The 18,789-nt window shown below is 45.0% G+C and overlaps 1 protein-coding gene across 5 annotated transcripts in view; it reads right to left on the reverse strand.

Moving 5' to 3' along the window:
* ZNF827 (zinc finger protein 827) overlaps positions 1-17,957 on the reverse strand; it is a 100,714-nt gene extending 82,757 nt beyond the window's left edge. For 4 of the 5 annotated variants that reach the window (XR_007203668.1, XM_048303822.1, XM_048303821.1 and 1 more), the window contains exon 1: positions 17,711-17,957. Coding sequence is in view for 4 of the 5 variants with exons in the window: in XM_048303822.1 (XP_048159779.1) it covers positions 17,711-17,753 (43 nt within the window). In the remaining variant the exon portion in view is untranslated. Of the gene's footprint in view, positions 1-7,151; positions 7,377-17,710 lie in introns of those variants that run through there. The other variant, XM_048303824.1, reaches the window with a different exon arrangement.
* Positions 17,958-18,789: the final 832 nt, after the last annotated feature.

Here is an 18,789-nt window from a genome sequence, read left to right on the forward strand (position 1 = left end):
AATGGAAGGCACAGCTTTTAAAGACAGGGCATATATTCCCTACTTTCATCCCTAACTTAAAGTGACTTTGAAAAAATCCACATACAAGAAAAACCCCAGAATATTCACCTAACAATTTCTCTAGTACAGCTTTTTAGAAAAAGGACTCAAAGGAAAAAAAGATTAGAGAATATTAATTATTTTGCAGTAACTAGAACTCTTCAAGATACTTTGCCTATACACACAAACAACAGAATGTGCCCAAGTATTACATATTCATGTTTGCAAACTGCTAGACAGCCATAGAATATCAAAATGCATGTACAACACCTCAGTTTCCTCTCAAAGGCAGAATCCAGGTGTGATGGACTCTTCCAAGGAAAAACAGAATCAGGACAGATTACTGAAAACGCTTGTCACAGACAACATAAAATTGCCTTTATTTCCTGTCCCTCAAAGGAGAGGAAAGTTGTGGTAGATGGGAAAGAGAGGCAGTGGCCTTCTACCTTCAGCTGCAAGCCCCAGAATAAATGTGCCAAGAGGGTTTCATTACCTGCCAAAAAGATCCATCTTTTGTCAGCAAGTATCCATGGAAGGGGACAGAAATACATGGTTTCTCCTGAGGAGAGCTGTCACTACTCGTTGAAGGTTCTCAGGGCCGGTTGACAGACCACAAGATAGGACCTTACAAAGACAAGTCTGATCTCCCCCAAAAGCAAGTTCAAAAGAGAACTTGAATGATGGATGTTTGACATCTTGCCTCCAAGAAAGATTAGCTATTTTTCTGTTCTAGGCAGGAGGTTATAGTTAGTGGCTTCGAGATTAGTGTTTGAGGAGTGTTGCTTCTACTAGGAGTCAGATATTTTAAGCAACAAAGGAACAGGCACCACCTTACAATGCAGTGAGGTGACAAAAGCTCAAGACCAACAGAAGTGGTGGTCCTGTGCCCTCCCTTAGATTTGCTCTGTTGTTTGACTGCTTCATAAGCCAATTTCAACTCACTAAGCTGGCAGAAAACTACTCTGTCAAGAAATCAGGAAAAAAATGGATGCAAGGGAGACAGGAATGAGAAAACAGGTGCAGTCAATAATCTGAGCCACTTATCTCCTCTGGTCCTCTAGGGTGCAAAGTATATCACATCTTGCCAGTGAAAAACCAACAGAGGATTTTCTCTCCCATCCCAATCCTCAACAACATCCTACACCCCTCAGGAAGAGCTGGCCTGTGCACTCAGGGTGGCCACAGCAGTCAATATCATGCAGACCGATTTAGAAGCCTAATCTGGGACATCTGGAGCTGGGTTGGCCACCATATACTCTGATCCTAATTAAAAAAAACCATCTTCTCTAGAACTGGTAGGCAGCATCTTCCCGAGAGAAGAAAAGTTCTAAAGACCCAGAAATAATATCTTAACAGTGAGGCACAGCAATCAGCAACCATGAAAGGAGGAGGGCAGAGCAGTGTGTCTTACAAGGTAATAAATAACGTTACATATAAACAGTACACGTGTATAATAATACATGTATAATATTTTCTTACTATAATTTAGAATTAGTTGATTCTAGCCGGATTTTGCCAGTATTTCAGGCTCAGTGAGCTGAAGTACTTGAGGTGTGCACATGAAACAGAACAGAGCACACATGGCCTTAGAGGAGGGAAATGTTTTTGAAGACCACCTCTCAAGAGGTGTGCCACAAAATTACAGCCTACACAAAAAGCTTCCATCAGCTGACTTGACCCAACTTGATCACCAGGGAGGTGATCCTGGCTTCTCTACTCAGGCCTGGTGAGGCACATCTGGAGTGCTGTGTTTGGTTCTGGCCTCCTCGGTACAAGAGAGACGTTGGGCTCCGGCCCAGCAGAGAGCTACAAAGACATTTAAGGGACTGGAGCATCTTTCTTACAAGAACAGGCCAAGAAAGTTGGACCCATTCAGCCTTGAGTAGAGACAACTGAGAAGGGACCATCAATGTATAAAAGTATCTAAAGTAGGGGGTGCCAAGAGGATGGATCCAGGCTCTGCTCAGTGGTGCCAAGCAGCAAGACAAGAGGGAATGGGCAGAAACTGATGCCCAGGAAGTTCCACCTGAACACGAGGAAGAACTTCCTTACTGTGCAGTGACCACACACTGGAACAGATTGGCCAGAGAGGAGTCTCCCCTGCTGGAGATATTCAAGAACCATATGGATACAATCCAGTGCCAGGTGCTCTGGGATCACCCTGCTTGAGCAGGGAGGTTGGACCAGATGAACCCCTGTGGTCCCCTCCAACCTGACCCATTCTGTGGTTCTGTGATCAACACACAGAATAACTGGAGACAAGGTATACAAAGACAGATGATTTTTATGATGGAGGTTTTCAGAAGAAGCAAATATTTCTGAGGCCAGTTTATGCTGCAAAGGCTGCCTAGTAGCCCCAAGACAGGTTCATAAAACACATGAAGTGTCAGTAAAACAATAGAGAATCATGTTCCTTACAAAAGCTATTTTATGTTACCAATGTTCTTGCAACAGTTTTATAGAGACAGAGCAAAATACCACAACCAGACTTACTGAAAGTTTCTTCCACGGGCCCTTACAAGAATCCTGTAATAACCTACAGTTGAGGCTGGGCACATGTTTCATAAAGCACAAGATAATGACCAGACTGACCTATACACTATAGGAATGTGGCCAACAGAAAACGTGGAGTCAGTATATCAACATATCAAAGGAATTCACCTCTTCTTCCCAATGTAAACAGAGAAGATGATAAACCATTTTCTATAAAACCAAACAATTTTTTAGGAAGCAATTTCTGAGCCACATTAAAGTCCCTTATCAGGAATTTCAGGCTTCCCTGTGTTTTTTAAAACCAGCTATGATCTCAGTTTATGACTCTGACAGATTATTATAAAGTTGAGGAAAAACTGTATGTGCAGGAGTTCTACTGTTATTGCCACAGCTCTGCTGGAAACGGGAAACAGTGTTAAGAATCTGTGGCTCATGTGCAAGTCTATCCAGAGACATTCCCTGCACCGGGAACGGCTCTGTACCATTGACATCAGTGCACATTTGCCACTTACACGTAAAGTTCAGCACAGCAATTAAAAATTCTACCTTTTGTTAGTTATAAAGAAGCTTAAAAACTCCTTAAAATTGTTTCTAGTTAGCCAAAATTTACTTTGCTTGTTCATTTGTTTTGCTCTAGATAGATGTCTAAGCCAATAAGCTGCTGCAGTGAGAAAATATCAAATACCAAACGATAATAGAGATGCTGGCACCTCCAAAATAAGAAGAGTTAAAGATTATTTTCAAGACTTCTCTTATCCTTAGACCAAAGACAAGGCCTATCATGTCAGCCTACCTCATAAAGGAGGGAAAATATTCTAAAATTTCATAACATGGGAAAGGAAACCTCAAACAATTCTAGCAAACAATTTGGAAAAGCTGGCTACAACTAGAAAAGTCCCTAAAGGAGGAATTTTAGTTTCCACCCTAGATCAAATTATTGTGGGAGAATCACACAAATGCCAAATATTCAATATAGAAATCCATAATATCTTAAAGCCATCCTCCAATAACATCTAACTCCATGAATAAGATTTTATATCCTTTGGCATATAATGAAGCCTTCTTTAAGAAGTTGCTTGTGGAACACAAAACTAGTGTCTCTATTAGGAAATTCTAAGCAGAAACACAAAACTACCTTATCTTAAGCATAGTATAGCTGCAAACCAGAGGCTCAGTTACTCATTTCCAAATGGCTACGTGCGTTGTGGTAGTTCCGTTCTCAGTCACAGAAGCCTCCACACCAAAACTGAAGTAATTATGAATACTACAGTTTCTTAGGTCACATTTTGTATCCTCTAGGTGCCAAAAAAAGAAAACAACCAACCCCACAGGAAAGCTCTGCTTTCTAGTCTTCATTTACCCTGGTAACAAATAAAATTGGTGGTCTGCTCTATTTTGCATACCCATGTACTCTGGTCTTAAGCACATCTACAAACTGCCTACTCTTACTGAGTGCCTTCATCAGCCAATTCATCTCAATTAAGGGCCGCCCCTGACCTGCCACCTCCCCAGAACTGGCTGCAGTGATAGCTGTCTCAACTCTTTACTGCGACAAAATGCATCTTCATTGCCTGAAATGCACTGCAAACCTCAGCAGCCACAACCCCAACAGTTAAAAGGAGGAGGCACAGGAATTCTCAAATATTCCTCTCAATTTACAGCAGCCAAGAACAAGTGATCTGTTTGCGGTACAGATTATTGCACTGCTGATTAACTCTCAATAGGTGTGACTCATTTTAGTGTGGCTTGCCATTTAAAACTGACAGGGTCACCACAGCAACAGTCACCCTTACAGGTGGAAAGGAAGCAGAAGAGAAGTTGCAAGCATCAATGCAGCTGGCAAAAAAAGTGAGAAAAGAGTTCAAACATATCACTTTGTCACATACAGACAATTTGCAATGAAAATAAACAATTCCCTGATCACAACTGCAATTTGGCATTATGGTCTGGGAATGGCCATAAGTTTAGAAAAGTTCTCACATTGTCTGAAAGACTAAAATCGATTTAAAAGCTCCATGAAAAAGCTGTAAATCACCTGTGTTCTGAGCTGTGCATAGCAATCCCCAACTTTCCTAAGAGACAAGCCATTGACCAAAGGCCTAACTGAGGCACCAAAACCACGCTGGCTGATTACCTGCTCCTTCACCCACTCATTCCGAGGAGTTGCCCTCATGTGTTGTACACACCATATAGGATCGTGCCCTTAAGCAATCCAGAGTAAATTTACCATAGCCACCACGATGTATCAGAAAAAATTGTCTGCTAAGGTTCATAAATCAGTCAATTACCTGCTTCTTTGACGTTTATTCTTGTGTAAATGTTTTCAACCTGACATTAGCAATAAGAAGACGACCTGCACATTGCCAAAACCAACTATTTAAATTACTAGTAAATCCTTAATTACTATAAACAAGATTACAACAGGCTTATTTTAAAAAGGTTTCTAAATACCAAAGTGATAGCTCCAGAAAATAAAGCTCCCTTGCTGTCATTATTTGAGGCTGCTGTTTCCACATTAACTCTGGCTCTGTGTAGGACCTTCAGAGCTCCCTCAGCCCACCTGGACACCACAGCAAGAGCACCCGCTGTCTCTCCGTCACTACTCCTTGCCTGGCTCAGTACAAACACAGGAGGTTCCCAGTCTCTTCTCAATTCCTCCTATGAGGTCTAAACCACCTTCCTCCCCAAGCCACACACTGTGCTCACGTCTATAAAATAGGGAGAAATCATTAACATACAGAGGAAGGTAAAGACAAGCAATTATTACTGAGGCACTGCAGCTACTGATTTCATCTTCAAGGCAGGGCTGCTTCAATGCCCCTGGTGGGAATCTAAAGAACAGTCCAATTCTCACAGGTAGCATAAGAGAGTCAAAAAATCACAGGCCATCATCCTTGCCAGTGAGCTGATTTGGGCTAAAAATGGAATATTAAACCTATGGCAAGGCAGATGCACATGATCTCAGGTAAAATTTCCCTTTCCATACCTCCTTTCTCACTAGTTATAACAAGAGATTCCCAGAACAGGAGAACAGAAAATAGCTAATGCACAGATGCTGAAACCAAAAGAATAATTATACATTTCATCCTTCTTCCTCCACACGCGTTAAGTTATTAAATACAATGGACTGTGCAATAGAACTGGTTTCCTGTATCTCTTCGAAGGCACAGCCAAGTTTTGAAATCGAGAGGTGACAAACTCTCACCAGGGTTTGCACAGGGACAGACTGATGTAAGCCTAGCATAGCTCCCATACTTGAGGAAAACTCTGTTAGAAGTTTTCAGCAGCACTGCAGAACATACAGCAGCATCCAGAACACATCTGGTCATTTAAAGGAGAATGCTCTCCAACTTTTTCCCCCACTGACCTCTGAGGGACAACTGCTCTACAGATGCACAACCTCAATGACTTAGCTCAGCTTCCCCAAGAAACTACTAAGTGTATCTTTCCTACATGACTTAAGTAGAATAGAGGCTTTCTTTTAGGCTGAAACTATTTTTTTTGTTGGGTCATATGTGCCTAGAACAGGAGGTTAACTCCCTGGCTTGTACTCCTATGCACTATACATGGAGGAGGAAACAGTATTTCCTTGTCTCTCATGCACAAGGTAATCTTGGAGAGCACTTTCTGATGTCTTACTGCTACCACAGAAAACAGAAATTCAGGAGACAATCGGCTGAAAGAGCAATCAGAAGTCCTACAGAAGAACATGGTATTTCTGATCTGCCTTCTCCACGGCTACTGTCTCTAATTTCCTAAGCCAGGACAAAAATGTCAGGGATGATACAAATGGCAACTTTTACTTTTCCCTCCAAGGCTTATAGGCATGTTGTATCTTCTCTTGAACCAATTCCAAATAACTTCTCTTTCTATTAACTTCTGAAACCGCCAATGGCATTCAGGGTGTGACACTGATAAAGTACTGCTATTGCCAAAATGAAAAATGGCTATTTCTCTCTCTACTTTCCTACCTTTTCCTGACCAATCTTCTTCAGCTGGCACAGAAAACTTATCATAAATACTGACTGGAAAAGGGTAAAAAAGAGAAGAAGTATCAGTGATAAAAGCAGTGATTATACCACAATTGGTTTTGAAGAAAGAGAAGAAGAAAAATAGATCTCATTGGTGTAGTATTACTATACAAGGATGAAAGCTGAAAAAAGCTGTGTGTGAAGCTCTGCCAATAGGTGTGAAGACTCTAAAGAAAACTTCCTGTTGAGCCACAAGGAAAAAAAAACCCAACCAAAAAAGCACTCAAAAGGAGAGAGATCTAATGTCTGCATACTATCCTGCTGAGCCTCCAAACATCCCCCCAGTCATCATATACCCCAACAGCTCTGTCATTGCAATCTAGAACTCTTGGACCCAAAAACTCTTTAAGGAACACAGTTACAGCTTACAGTACCAAGGGAAAACAGCAAGGGAAAAATTCTTGCTTGCCAAAGGGAGGTTTTCATCTCCCAGGCACAAGGCTGACCCAGGTAGCTTCTGGGGAAGGAAGAACAACATATTCCCTCTGTCTCTCTCTTTATTGCTGCAGGTGTCTGGCTGGCTGCTCTTCATAGAAAGGACATACTGGAGTTTGAAAAATTGTCAAAGAACTGGTTGTGTTTGCCTACCTTGATGAGATGATGTGCTGTTGTACATCCTGACCTATGCCTACTTGGACTTTTTCGGTTAGCTCGTTATTTCCTTCTCTGAGCATGAATAAGACACCTCAGCTTCCCAACAAATCCAGTGGCATCCTGGTAAAAGCAGTTCATTCCGCTTGAGTCAGAAGAATCGCTACTGCTCCATATTCAATAGTCCCAACTCTTCCATCCGATTTACGCGCAGGGCTGGGTTCTCTCCTGTGAGATACCTGGGTATTTTGCAGAGGAAAAACACAGCAAGAGCTCTGATTGTCCCTTGTGTTCGCTAACCCAGCCTCAGCCTGGAGACCAGCTTATCAGCAGCAGCTGGAAATGGCTCTTAACTAGCAATAAGGAGATTAGAATGCATTCCAGCTGTGGCTCCATCTCTAACCCTTCCCATCTCTGATTCACAGCATATTCCAAGCTGTAGTGATATGAAGATGTATGAAATAACAGAATTATTTCTCTCCTTCAAATATCCCCATGCAATAACAATCCCCAACTGGGGACCAAGGCAACTTCCATAATATTTGCACCGCCCTAGGGAGGCTCAAAGGAAGGCTGCAAAGATGGCCCATGCCTGATAATAAAGTTCAATTTTAAAAATAATGTTAAGGGAACTCACTGAAGTCAAATTATTCTAAATATTGAAGTCAGAAAGGTAGTGGCAGCAAATACTGTGAACTTTCTTCCCTTTTATTAACATACAGAAGAGAAAAACCCACACTAAGCACTCAAAGCATTGACTCTTAGAGAAGGACTTTTAAAATATATAAAATTGTTGCTTTAGAACACATTTATTAAAGACATTCCAGGGATCAATAAAGTAAGAGAAACAACAAAGTCAACTAGAAATCCCTGTCATCTTAATATGCAGGTGGCAATAAACAGAACATGGGAAGTCTCAGATCAAGGTGCTACAGTGCCTGTAATTATCCCTACTGTGCTCACAACCCCTATAAAGGGGTCACAAAGCAAAGGGAGGAGCTCACAAACTGTGTGGATGGCAATATTCAACCACAGTAGGTGACAACAACCAGAGTACCTGCTTTAACAAAGACCTCTTTTGGTTTTGACTAGTTTCTGTTTATTTTTGCTATAAGCAACTTTTCTTGCTCTATTTCTGATATATAATGGGCTCCTCACCATTTTCCTCTGCCCCATTACTCATCTGAGGTGTTTTGTTCTCATTAGCTTTCCAACTGGTTCAGAAACCAAAAGTTGAGGTTTCAGATACTGAAATTATTCCCTCCTGTACATGTCACAGGAATCTAGCTGTCTATAATTTAATCTTTTCCTCTCTCCCAATGTGAGATTAAAACATGGCAAATTATATTCCCTGTGTTTCTAATTCCTCCTGCAAGGATGATATTGTGGTAACATATCTAAGAGAAGCTTCAAGAAGTGTTTGTTTTGTCGTGCTGTGCTTGCTACCAAAGACAGCTGCTTTCTCAGTCCCTGAGAGGATTGCTTGGGGTTAACAAGCAAAGCCAAATAAGAGAGGATTAGGAAGCTACTCATAGTGGTAGGAGAGCACACAGCAGCGGACCATGTGGAATAGGCACTGCTCACTCCCAAACACGTGGTTTTAGGCACTACACCTCAGCTTTCACCCTTAAGAAGTCAGACGTCACATAACTAATGTGCAAGCACTCAATTAGAAGTGGACATTCCTCAAACCTTATCTTAAAGAAATTTAAGATTCTGTGCCAAGCTCCCAGTACAAGAAACTACTGCTATGGCTACTTAGGGCACAGACACAGCAGAAATGACAACAACCTGTTTTGACATTCTGCCTAAAAATCCACCTAAAATTTAGATGCAGAGGAATAGCCAGAAGTGAAGAAGAAGTTTCACGTTCATGTCCAATCCATTCCTGCTGAACAAACAAACAAGTGTGACAATGGTCATGGGATTTGATTTTATTTTTCCGAAGTGCATTTCTCGGCTGAGAATTCCGTGGGCTTTACCAAGAACTTTTATGCAGGCCAGTAAATGCCTTCAAAGACAACAACTCTGATTCTCCTGAGAGTGTGTCCATACTAAATAACACAGTGCTATGTGGTGATATCTGAGGCAGCTGGAGTATACCCACAAGTAGTAGAGCTGAATTAACCTGGGCACACTGCTGTGATAACGGCCTCTTGTACACAAGGCAGCTTATTTAGAGCTTGCTTCGTTATCTCAGCATGGCACAGCACTGTGCAGGAAGACAATATAAACAATTATGATGAAGCCTATTTAGGCCTTATGGGCAATGTTCAAGTACCTCAAGGTGGGCAGAAGAGCCCCCTTCAGAGTTATTCGCTGTGCAAAGAACTCCCTTTGGCAATGCAGAACTGACGAAAGGATTATGTCAGCCTTTCCTTTCCAGAACAAGGAGCAGGGTGAGAGCCTGGGGGCAGCAGAAATTAGAGCAGCTCTAGGCTGTTATGCTTACTCTGGTGCCTGAGAAGGGCTTCTCGTGGGCTTGAAGTGCCAGAAACACAGAGGTGGGTAAGAGGAAGTTCTGCTCCAAACACAGAAAGAAATGGGTCCTCAGTCAAGAGTTGCCAGGTCTAGATTTGGCACCGTGGTTTATAAAGGGAGAGACTCTGGCTGTGCTTCAGGAAAGCACGCAAACACAGCTACACCACCAGCTGCTATCTAAATACACTTGTCTGCCACCCTCTCTTAGTTCCTTAGTTTTCACTTCAGATAATGATCAGCTAGTTGGGGAAGATCTGTTCGTATTTTAATTTTTGAGATGAGCAATTATTTGTCCTACTACACAAATCAAAGTGAAGTCTAGAAGCTTGCAAAGAATTTGTGTTCATTAAAGTCACACATGGGGATTATTCAGTAAGTTAAATACATACTTAGTAAAACCAGCAGTTCTTTTAATCCATTTTTCTAAAAGTTACTTGCCCTGATACAGCATCTTACAAAAGTCTAGCAGGCACCAAGATTCAGAACATGTCCAACACATTCATTCAAAATAAGAAGTTGTAATTTTAAAGCAAGCTTGTGACAAATCTTTTCCCTTTCAGAAACTTTCAGATAAAACTTGAGACCATGAAGGAAAGAATTCTTTGCATATGCATAGAAAGCCCCGGCAACAGAGGAAAACCACATCCAAGCTGCAAACCCCAGATGAGGGCCAGCAGAGTTACAAACTATTCCTGAGGACGGAAATCCTCAGAGTAGGGCCATGCAGAATTCAAAGGGATGATGACAGTAGCTTGGCTTTGAGTTGCTTCAAAAATGTTACTTCTACCCTAGTGAGAGCACCCCAAAATAAAAGAAACAAAACAGTGCAGATGTTTGGAACCTAATTTCATCAGCTGAAACTGCTGATTATACCACTCATTACAAAAACGCTACCACTTGGTAACCCTTTAATTTTTAATGGGATTTATTCTAAACAGCAACTAAATCATCAGTCTCGCATGCAACCTTCCCTCTCAGTCTGCTGTGCTATCAGCACTAGTCACTCTTTCTCCTCTGCTTCCAGTCCTGTTATCTAAGTACTGAGAAAAATGAGCGAAAGGACTATTCATGCAGCCCAGTTTTTCTCTCTCTACTTAATGTTTCTCAGAGAAAAAAAAAGTCCAAGCACGAATTTTGTGTCATTCCAAATTACCCAAATTCAGACCCTGTGAATTCTTAACCTGCAAAGTGGAACAGGCTTGTCTTAATGTTAGGCTTAACTTGGAACTCCACTACTCAGTATAATTACACCACAAACAAGGAAATCCCTTGAAAGGCAGGAGAAATTTAAAGAACAGAGCTAACTCCTAAGCTGTCGGGTTTAGACAGGACATTCAAAATATTTGGTGTCTAGACCAAGACGGATACTAGGCAATGGAAAGAGAAACTGTCTTTGGGAGCATAACACTACCATAAAGGTGACTCGAAGTTAGTCTGCAAAAAAGGAAACCTGAAAGACAAGCTTTCATGTGAGCTTATGGGTACAAATTGCTGAATTGTTCACTACAGTAGCCACAATGCAGTGTGTAACTGCAGCACTGATGCTGTCTGTACCCTAGAGCATGTATCCCTTCAAATGAAGTATGGGTCAAGTCTCAGTGTTATTACTTAACTACATTTAAAAAAGAAAATCCCTGGAGAAAGGGATATTATCCACCTTTTTGAAGGTTTTTTTTTTCCCTTCAGCCCAATTTACTATTCTTCATGCCCATATCAATACTTAGCATGTATTGTTCGGAGAATACATTTAAAGTAGATCAAAAAAAAGTTTTACTTTGGGGGGCAGAGAGAAAGAGGAAGAAAACTGCCCCCATCCCCATGAAAACTGGATTCTATTACACACCACTGGCTACTTTGCAGTCCAGATATTTAGCATATTATTGTTATTTTTGAAAAGCATATGATACTTTAGCCTCCAAACATCCTGGAGGGATTTGCACGCGTAAACCCAAATGATACAAATCATGTACGATGAACAGCAAACTAGGCAACAAAAAATGCTATACTAGGAAACAAAACAAAATGTTATTTAGAAGATATACTCTTAAAGAACTCCAGGATCATGCTTGAAAAACTGCAATAGTAAAAAGATTCCAGACACAGTCCGTATCAGTTCTCCCTAACGATCTGAACTCATGCCCATATTATGATTTCTTTGCAATGTGAAAGGAGAAAAAAAGTCCTCTATACAGTGCTTCATGACAAATCACATGCCTTGTGAAGCTTCATGTTAGAAACCCTTTTAACTTCCAAAAAGTCCTCTTTTGTAGGTCATGCTCTCATTATCTTGCCCTGGGATCTGGTCTGATTAAATTATAGGAAATTACTAATACTTCACTTTGAACAGCCAGCTCCTCCTGGCTCCTCTTCTTCCTTCTTTTTTTTCTAAACTTAATTCCTCCTACTCCTGCCTTCTTACATATGAAAAAGACAACAATCACTCTGCTACAAAGATTAAGTCATACTCATTCTTCATCTTTTTTAAAAGTAAAAATTCTGTCTGCATGCTCTTATATTTCCCATTCCACTGCTCTCCCTGCTGGTTCTCCTGTTTGGCAAACTATGAAGTTTGCAGTTTTGTTCTAAACATTGGGCACCCCTACCCCCTTTAAAATCTCACTCATAAGATTCTAAAGACTTCACTAGCTTAATGAGCACAACACTGACTCTTCAGCAGCCTAATCTATACTCCAGTGTGATTTAACTGTATTTTGTACCATCAGACAACACTAAGACATCACCTACCATTGATGTGCTTTAGACACTTATCACTGAATCATCTTGTAAAAGTGACTTAGTTCACACAACAACAACAAAAAAAATCAGCATACAAATTTAAAGAGAAAGACTTTACATGTCAGAAGGGACCTCCATAAAGGGAGAAGGTATTTTTGAAAAGTCTGTGAGGACTCCACTAGCACAAGAGGGACAAAATGAGAGAAGTGTTTTCAGATAGAGTAATGGGGTTGTTACTCAATCCACCAAAAGGCTGCTGTTCATTTGAGAGGTTCATTACAGTACCACCACGACAACCATAATGAGAGCATTGAAATTATTAACCTAATCATACCAAGAATAATAATTTTCCCTATGTGGATCCTCTTGTGGACTATGTGCTATATCAAGATCCCCACAGTGGTAAGAGGTCAAAAACAGTAAGCATGTTAGAAGAATAAATAAAACATGCTAGAAGAATAAATAAAAGCTTCCCCTTATACATGCCATGTTTGCTAGCAAAGTAATAAACTCATTTGAAAGAGAAAGATTCCTGTTCCTGGCAAAAGTGTTTTGTCTTGGGGGCAACTCTTAAATACTAAATGACAGTAAAGGTGCTCCTGACATTGGGAAGTCTTTTGAAAAACCTATCCAATGCATCCTTTCTTGCTATCAGAAAGTATCAGATGAAGCGAGCTGCAGAAATAAAAAATGAAGGAAGCTCTAAATCACTGTTAATTTACTTGCTTGACAGCATTTTTTTGTCCTCTGATGATATAATTGAGCAATAAAAACAATATAATAAAAAGCTTCACAGAGTTCAAGTGGTTTTTTAGTGTATAGAAATAGCTGAACACGTCAACAAAGTCTGGAACATCCAACACTGTACCTGACCATGAAAGCCAGAAGAGTTACACGCCCTCATAATAGGATATCTAGCTTTTGATATTGAAACTAATATTGTATCAATGCCGCATCTCCTCCTTTAACAAAACAAAACTAACAGAAACTGCCACTACCGTTTGTCCTGCACTGAAAACATTCCTCAGAAGCTAGCAGCAGTTCAGACTTCTCAATGTAACATTTAATTCTGCCTGAGACTCTGTAATAAATGCAAGCTTTGAAAAAATGGAATTGTGACATTCATTCGCAAATTGCATTACTGACAATCCTCTGAGACAGAATCAAACCCCAAGGAGTATTGATTGCTGCACTTAAGGCAATGTAGTGCTCTAGATCTTAAACATTTACTCGAGTGCCTAAAGACTTCCCAAAACTTTTACTTTTCAGGCTGAGCTCTTCCAAGTTGTATCGAGCAATTCAGAGGTAGCAGACTTTCAAGAAACCTTAGTAAAGAAAATAATAGCCTGAGGTAGGATGGAAAGCGAGGCAACAAGGAGAAGAAAGACAGAGTTGTGTTTATACATATCTTTTTAAAGATTCTTATGCTGGGTAAATGAGAAACAAATATCTAACGGCTAAAGTAGCTGAAAGGGAAAACAAACCCTAACGCACATACACACAGGAATGAGCAAAATTCCTTGAAACATTCCAGTGAAAATGAATTGACTTTTCCAAGTTAGCCACATCCAAGTGTAATCATAAGACACGCATGTACTGGGCAAAATTTTAGTTATAGACTTAATTCTGCCACTGTAAACCAAGTCTACACTGCCACAGTATTTAGTTTGGGTATGAACAAGCCATTGTCTATCCAGGAACTTCAAAAGCCCTTTCCTCATTCATTTGTATCTTAAATTGAAGGATGCACTTTCTTTTGTGTTTCACAGAGTATCACCGAAGACATTCTGCTGGCATCTGTGACTAACCAGTTCTCCAAACCTGACTTCCTTGGACACAAAAACTCCACTTTACAATACATGTAAATACTGGAGTCTCAAAGGGCCCATCCATCTGACTGAACCCTGAGGTTCATCCTGCTTTGAGCAGGGGGCTAGGCCAGATGACCTCCAAAGGACCCTTCCAAACTAAATTACGTTGTAAACAACTCCAGTGACTGAAAGCTCGACCTTAACTCTGCCCTTTTAAGCAGAGCCACCAAAACACACTATTATTGCATCTAATAATATCAATCCTTCTCTTCCTTCAAACACTGAGGCGTCAGTAGCTCGCAACTCCCTTGGAACTGAATTAAACTCTTGCAGCAGCCTTGTACATGTCGAGCAAACTCTTGTACAGAGAACTTCTTCACCATGGCATGATTTTTTGGCAGTGCAGTCTTCTCAAGCGAAACTACCTCTAAATGTAGGTGAGGGCTGTCCAGTGGAGTCAGTGGGCAGAAGTATAAAATCAGAGTGCTAGTCAGCAGTGACAGCAATCCTCAGGTGCACTGCAGGATACATAACAACTTATAAGGAATTAATTAAGGCCTAGAAACCCTGAGAACACAGCTTCCTACCCAAACTGTACTACATTCGACAAGCATTTGCCAGACTAAGTTACATCTGCTCAGTTACAATGTAACACCCAAATTATTCTGTGTATCAACATCTGACTATTTATTTCCCAAACAATTGCAACAGAATCCAAAATATCCCAGGGAGGTTCAGTAAGATGCTACATCACTTCGGTGTCCTGGAGAGCATTCACGCACTAGCAGCAACCTGTAACATGACTTGGGAGTGAATCACAGCGTGATGCCCTCAGTGGGGCAGAGTCAAGGTTGAGCACAGCAGCTGACAGCTTCTTTTGGGATGAACGTGAGGCACTTTACATTCTTCTACCACCACTAACATCTCAAAACGAAATACACCCTCTGTCCCGCTAAGAAATGTGTTGCTAAAACCAGTGAGAATCAGAGAATAAAAATGTCTTTTACACTGAGTACCCATTAAAGCAACATGTTGCTTACAAATCACAAACCAAAAAAGCCACCCAAACCAAATCACTATTTACAGCATCTGCACACTGAATTCCAAGGTATTTTCTGAATCTAGAACAGTATTGTTCTGAGTTATCTAAAGTATTATTGCTATTGTCAGTAATAGCTTTTGATCCATTGCAATATAGTTGCAAAATAAACTAAAATAAATAAATCCCACTGAATAGTAGCATTCGTGTGGGACATATGGCGGGTGTGCCTTTTGCACATCAGGAGAAAAAAAACTCCTCCCATGAACTGAACTAAAAAATTAATCCGAAAGAAGTACAAATTAGGCCGTGTATTTTAAAACAAACAAAAAAAAAATCTAAAAATATCAAAATAATAACACACGCCGAACTCTATCCGCACAATGAAGGCAATTGTTCCCCGGCCCAGAAAAAGCCGTGACTTCCCCCAGCGCGGCGGTCAGGAGGTCGGGGCCGCGGACGGCCTCAGCCGCAACCCAGAGGCGGGGGCAGCGCAGGGCCGGGCCCGGCGGAGCCGCGCCGAGCTGAGCCCCTGCGGCCGCGCTCGGCAGCGCCCGGCCGAGCTAAGATGGAGCCCAGGTTTGATGTCAGCCCCAGGGGCGGGCGGAGGGCAGCGCGCCGGGGCGGGGGCGAGGGCAAGGTCAGCCGCCAGCCCGGCGCGGCCCCGCCGCCTCCGCCCGCCCCGGGAGCCCCGCGGGGCTTCTGCCGAGCCGGGCCCCCCGCGGCCGCCCCCCGGAACGCCCCGGCGCGCCCGGACTTGGCCCCTGCTCCCGCCCGCCGCGCCGGGGCCGGGGCGCTGCAGAGGCGGGCGCCGCGCTCCCGCCGGCCCCCCCGAGCCGAGCCCGGCCAAACCGAGCCGAGCCGAGCCGTGCCAGCTGCGCTTGCAGGAGAAACCGGGGCTGCCGGCTCGGCTCCTCCGGCGGGCGGACCGCCAAAGGGCTACGCGGGGGCAAACGGCAAGAGGAGGGGAAGGGGGGGGGAAAAAACCCAAAACCAATCTCAAGCATCAAACCCCCCCCTCCCCCCAAAGCAAAGCCCACCACAACTCAAGCCCTTGCCTCGAGTCGGCAGGAAAAGAAAAAGGGAGACAAATCTTTGCGGGGCTGCAAGTGCCGCCCCCTCGCCCCCAGCGCCCACATCCCCCATCCCGACCCGTGTGTCGGTACGGGAAGGGCGCGGGGAGTGCTGCCCCAGCCCCTCTGCCCGCAGAGCGGAGCGGGGGCCGGGCCGCGCTCCGCCCGCAGCGGCGCCCCGCGGGCAGGGGCAGGAGCCGCCCCGGTGAACTCCCGGTGACCGAGCCCGGCTCCGGCATCGGCGGCTCAGCTCTCGCCCTGCCCTGAGCTCGGCGTGCAGGGGCTGCAGGCCCACTCCGAGCAGATGTGTCGGGGACAGATAAATGACCCCTCCATCCACCCCGCTCTCTCCTAAAACCAGCCCTGGGGCCATGCAGGGGCACGGTATTTTTAGGTCCCTTCCCCTCCTCTCCGCCTCCCTCTCAATAGCTGCCGAGCGCTGAATACAAGGAGAGGGGGAGAAGGAGCGGGAGAAAAGTTAACTGTTTTGCAAAGAGGGGAGAAAACAGGCAGCGAGGGGGGAGGGAGCGATCAGGAGCAGGGCAGGGTGAGCCGTGTCAGGGGATGTGTGTGTGTGTATGTGTGTGTGTGCGTGTGTGTGTGCGAGCGCAAGGGGTGCCCGCGGGCGGAGGATCGGATGTACTTTAGCCCTGTGCTCTGCTGCTCTCGTCTGGGGCAGCGCCGCCGAAGCCTGAGTCTCGCCTGGCTCGCCTGACCCTTCATTTCACTGCGGCCAGGAGGAGCCCGGAGCCCGCCGCCGCCTCCTCTCCCTGCTCTGCAGGGACCTCGCCTGCCACGGTCTGCCTCCCCGCCGCCCCCTCCCACGCCGCCGCCGGCGGCCACAGCCCCCTCCGGGGTGGCCCTGGGGTCGGTGTGGGGTGCCCCGCCGGCCCCCTCCGCGGCCGCTGCCCGCCTACCCCTCGCTCCCGGGCCGCCCAGCCCCGCCGCAACCTTTAGCCGGGGACGGACCTCTCGGCTGGTTCCGCACAAGACGCCAGCAGCCGCTTCCCCTCTCGCCGCCCTCCCCTCCCGTGCTTAGCCCCCCTCCCCACCCGAATAAAACAGACCCCCCTCCCTCCGGCCCCAAAGAGAAACCCACACCGCCCCCCCCCTCCACCCCCCCCTTAGCACAAATGCACAATCACGGGCGAGGGGAGGGAGAGGGAGGAAAGGGCGAGAGACGCGAAGAAAGAAGGGGGGAAAGGAGAGAGAGGAAAAATTAAAAGGGCACAAGGCTGTTCATCACCAACATGGCTGCCTTAGCTCAGACCTAAAAGAGGAATAACCCAGGCTGTGTCTTTGTCAGTTTCACCTCTGTAACCCTAAACTAATGCACGAAACGACGGAGGCGGCTGCAGAGGGGAAGGAGACGGGGAGAGGAGGAAGGAGAAAATGGCAAAAAGAGGGGGCACTTACGTGAAGAGAGGCGCTTGGGCTGCTCCTGCTTCCTCCTGGGCATTTTCCCCCTTTTTTCACATTCTCCTCCTTGGTTTAACGGGAGATCAAATAAGACCGGGAGGGGGGGGCACGGACAGGCACAAAGCCGGGGCCCCCGGGGGAGCTGCTAACCGGGGCGGGTTTTCCCTCTTCGCCGGGGGAAAGGGGGCTTGAAGCCGGTTTTCTCGGAGCCACCGCGAAGGGCTCCCTCTCCCCTCTCTCTTTCTTTTCCTCTCCCCCCCACCCCCCACCCCCCCACCCCCCCCGCAACCCGGTCGTGCACCTGGCTTGTCCCCGGTCGCAGTATCCCTCAGCGGCCGGGGATGTGTTCCCGGCGGGCGGGCGGGCGCCGGGCGCCGTGCCGGGGCGAGGGCTGGCGCGGCGGTGCCGAGGGCTGCGCCCCGCGCTCCTCCCGGCCCCTAACTAACACTAACGCCGGGATCAAAGGGCAGCGGCGGCGGCGGCGCTCCCGGCGCGCCCGCGGGCGGGCAGGGACACCGCACACACCCCCGCACAGCCCCGGCGGGCGGGCACACGCACAGACACACGCACAGACACGCGCGCCCCGCCGGAGCACAGGGGACGGTGCCCCCGCTCCCCGCGGGCTCCGGGCGCGGCGCTGCGCGGCGGCGGAGGATGCGCTGCCCCGGTCCTGCACCCGCTGCTAATCCGCTCTTAAAAAAAAAAAAAAATATATATATATATATGTATATACACACACACACATATATATATATATATAAATTTTAAAAATTTTAAAAAAACAAAACAAAAAAAAGGTGTGTGTTTGAATTTGTGGGTCTCGACCATTCGCACTGTAATCCCCTCGTTTGTGGTGGGAAGGAAAATAATAATATCAACCCTTTTTTTTGTTGTTTTTTTTAATTAAGGCGTTTTGTCTTCCTGTGTTAGAAAACAAAAATTAATTGTGGTGGTGCAAAGCTGACCCCATAGAATTTCTTGGATGGGGTCAGCTATCCCTTCACAAAGCACAGGGGCCGAAGGGGCTTTCTACAGCCGAACTTCAGTGTGGGAGGGAGAGGCTGCTTTATACACAG

Source organism: Corvus hawaiiensis, chromosome 5, assembly GCF_020740725.1.
Source record: "Corvus hawaiiensis isolate bCorHaw1 chromosome 5, bCorHaw1.pri.cur, whole genome shotgun sequence".
In the NCBI taxonomy this organism is placed as follows: Eukaryota; Metazoa; Chordata; class Aves; order Passeriformes; family Corvidae; genus Corvus; species Corvus hawaiiensis.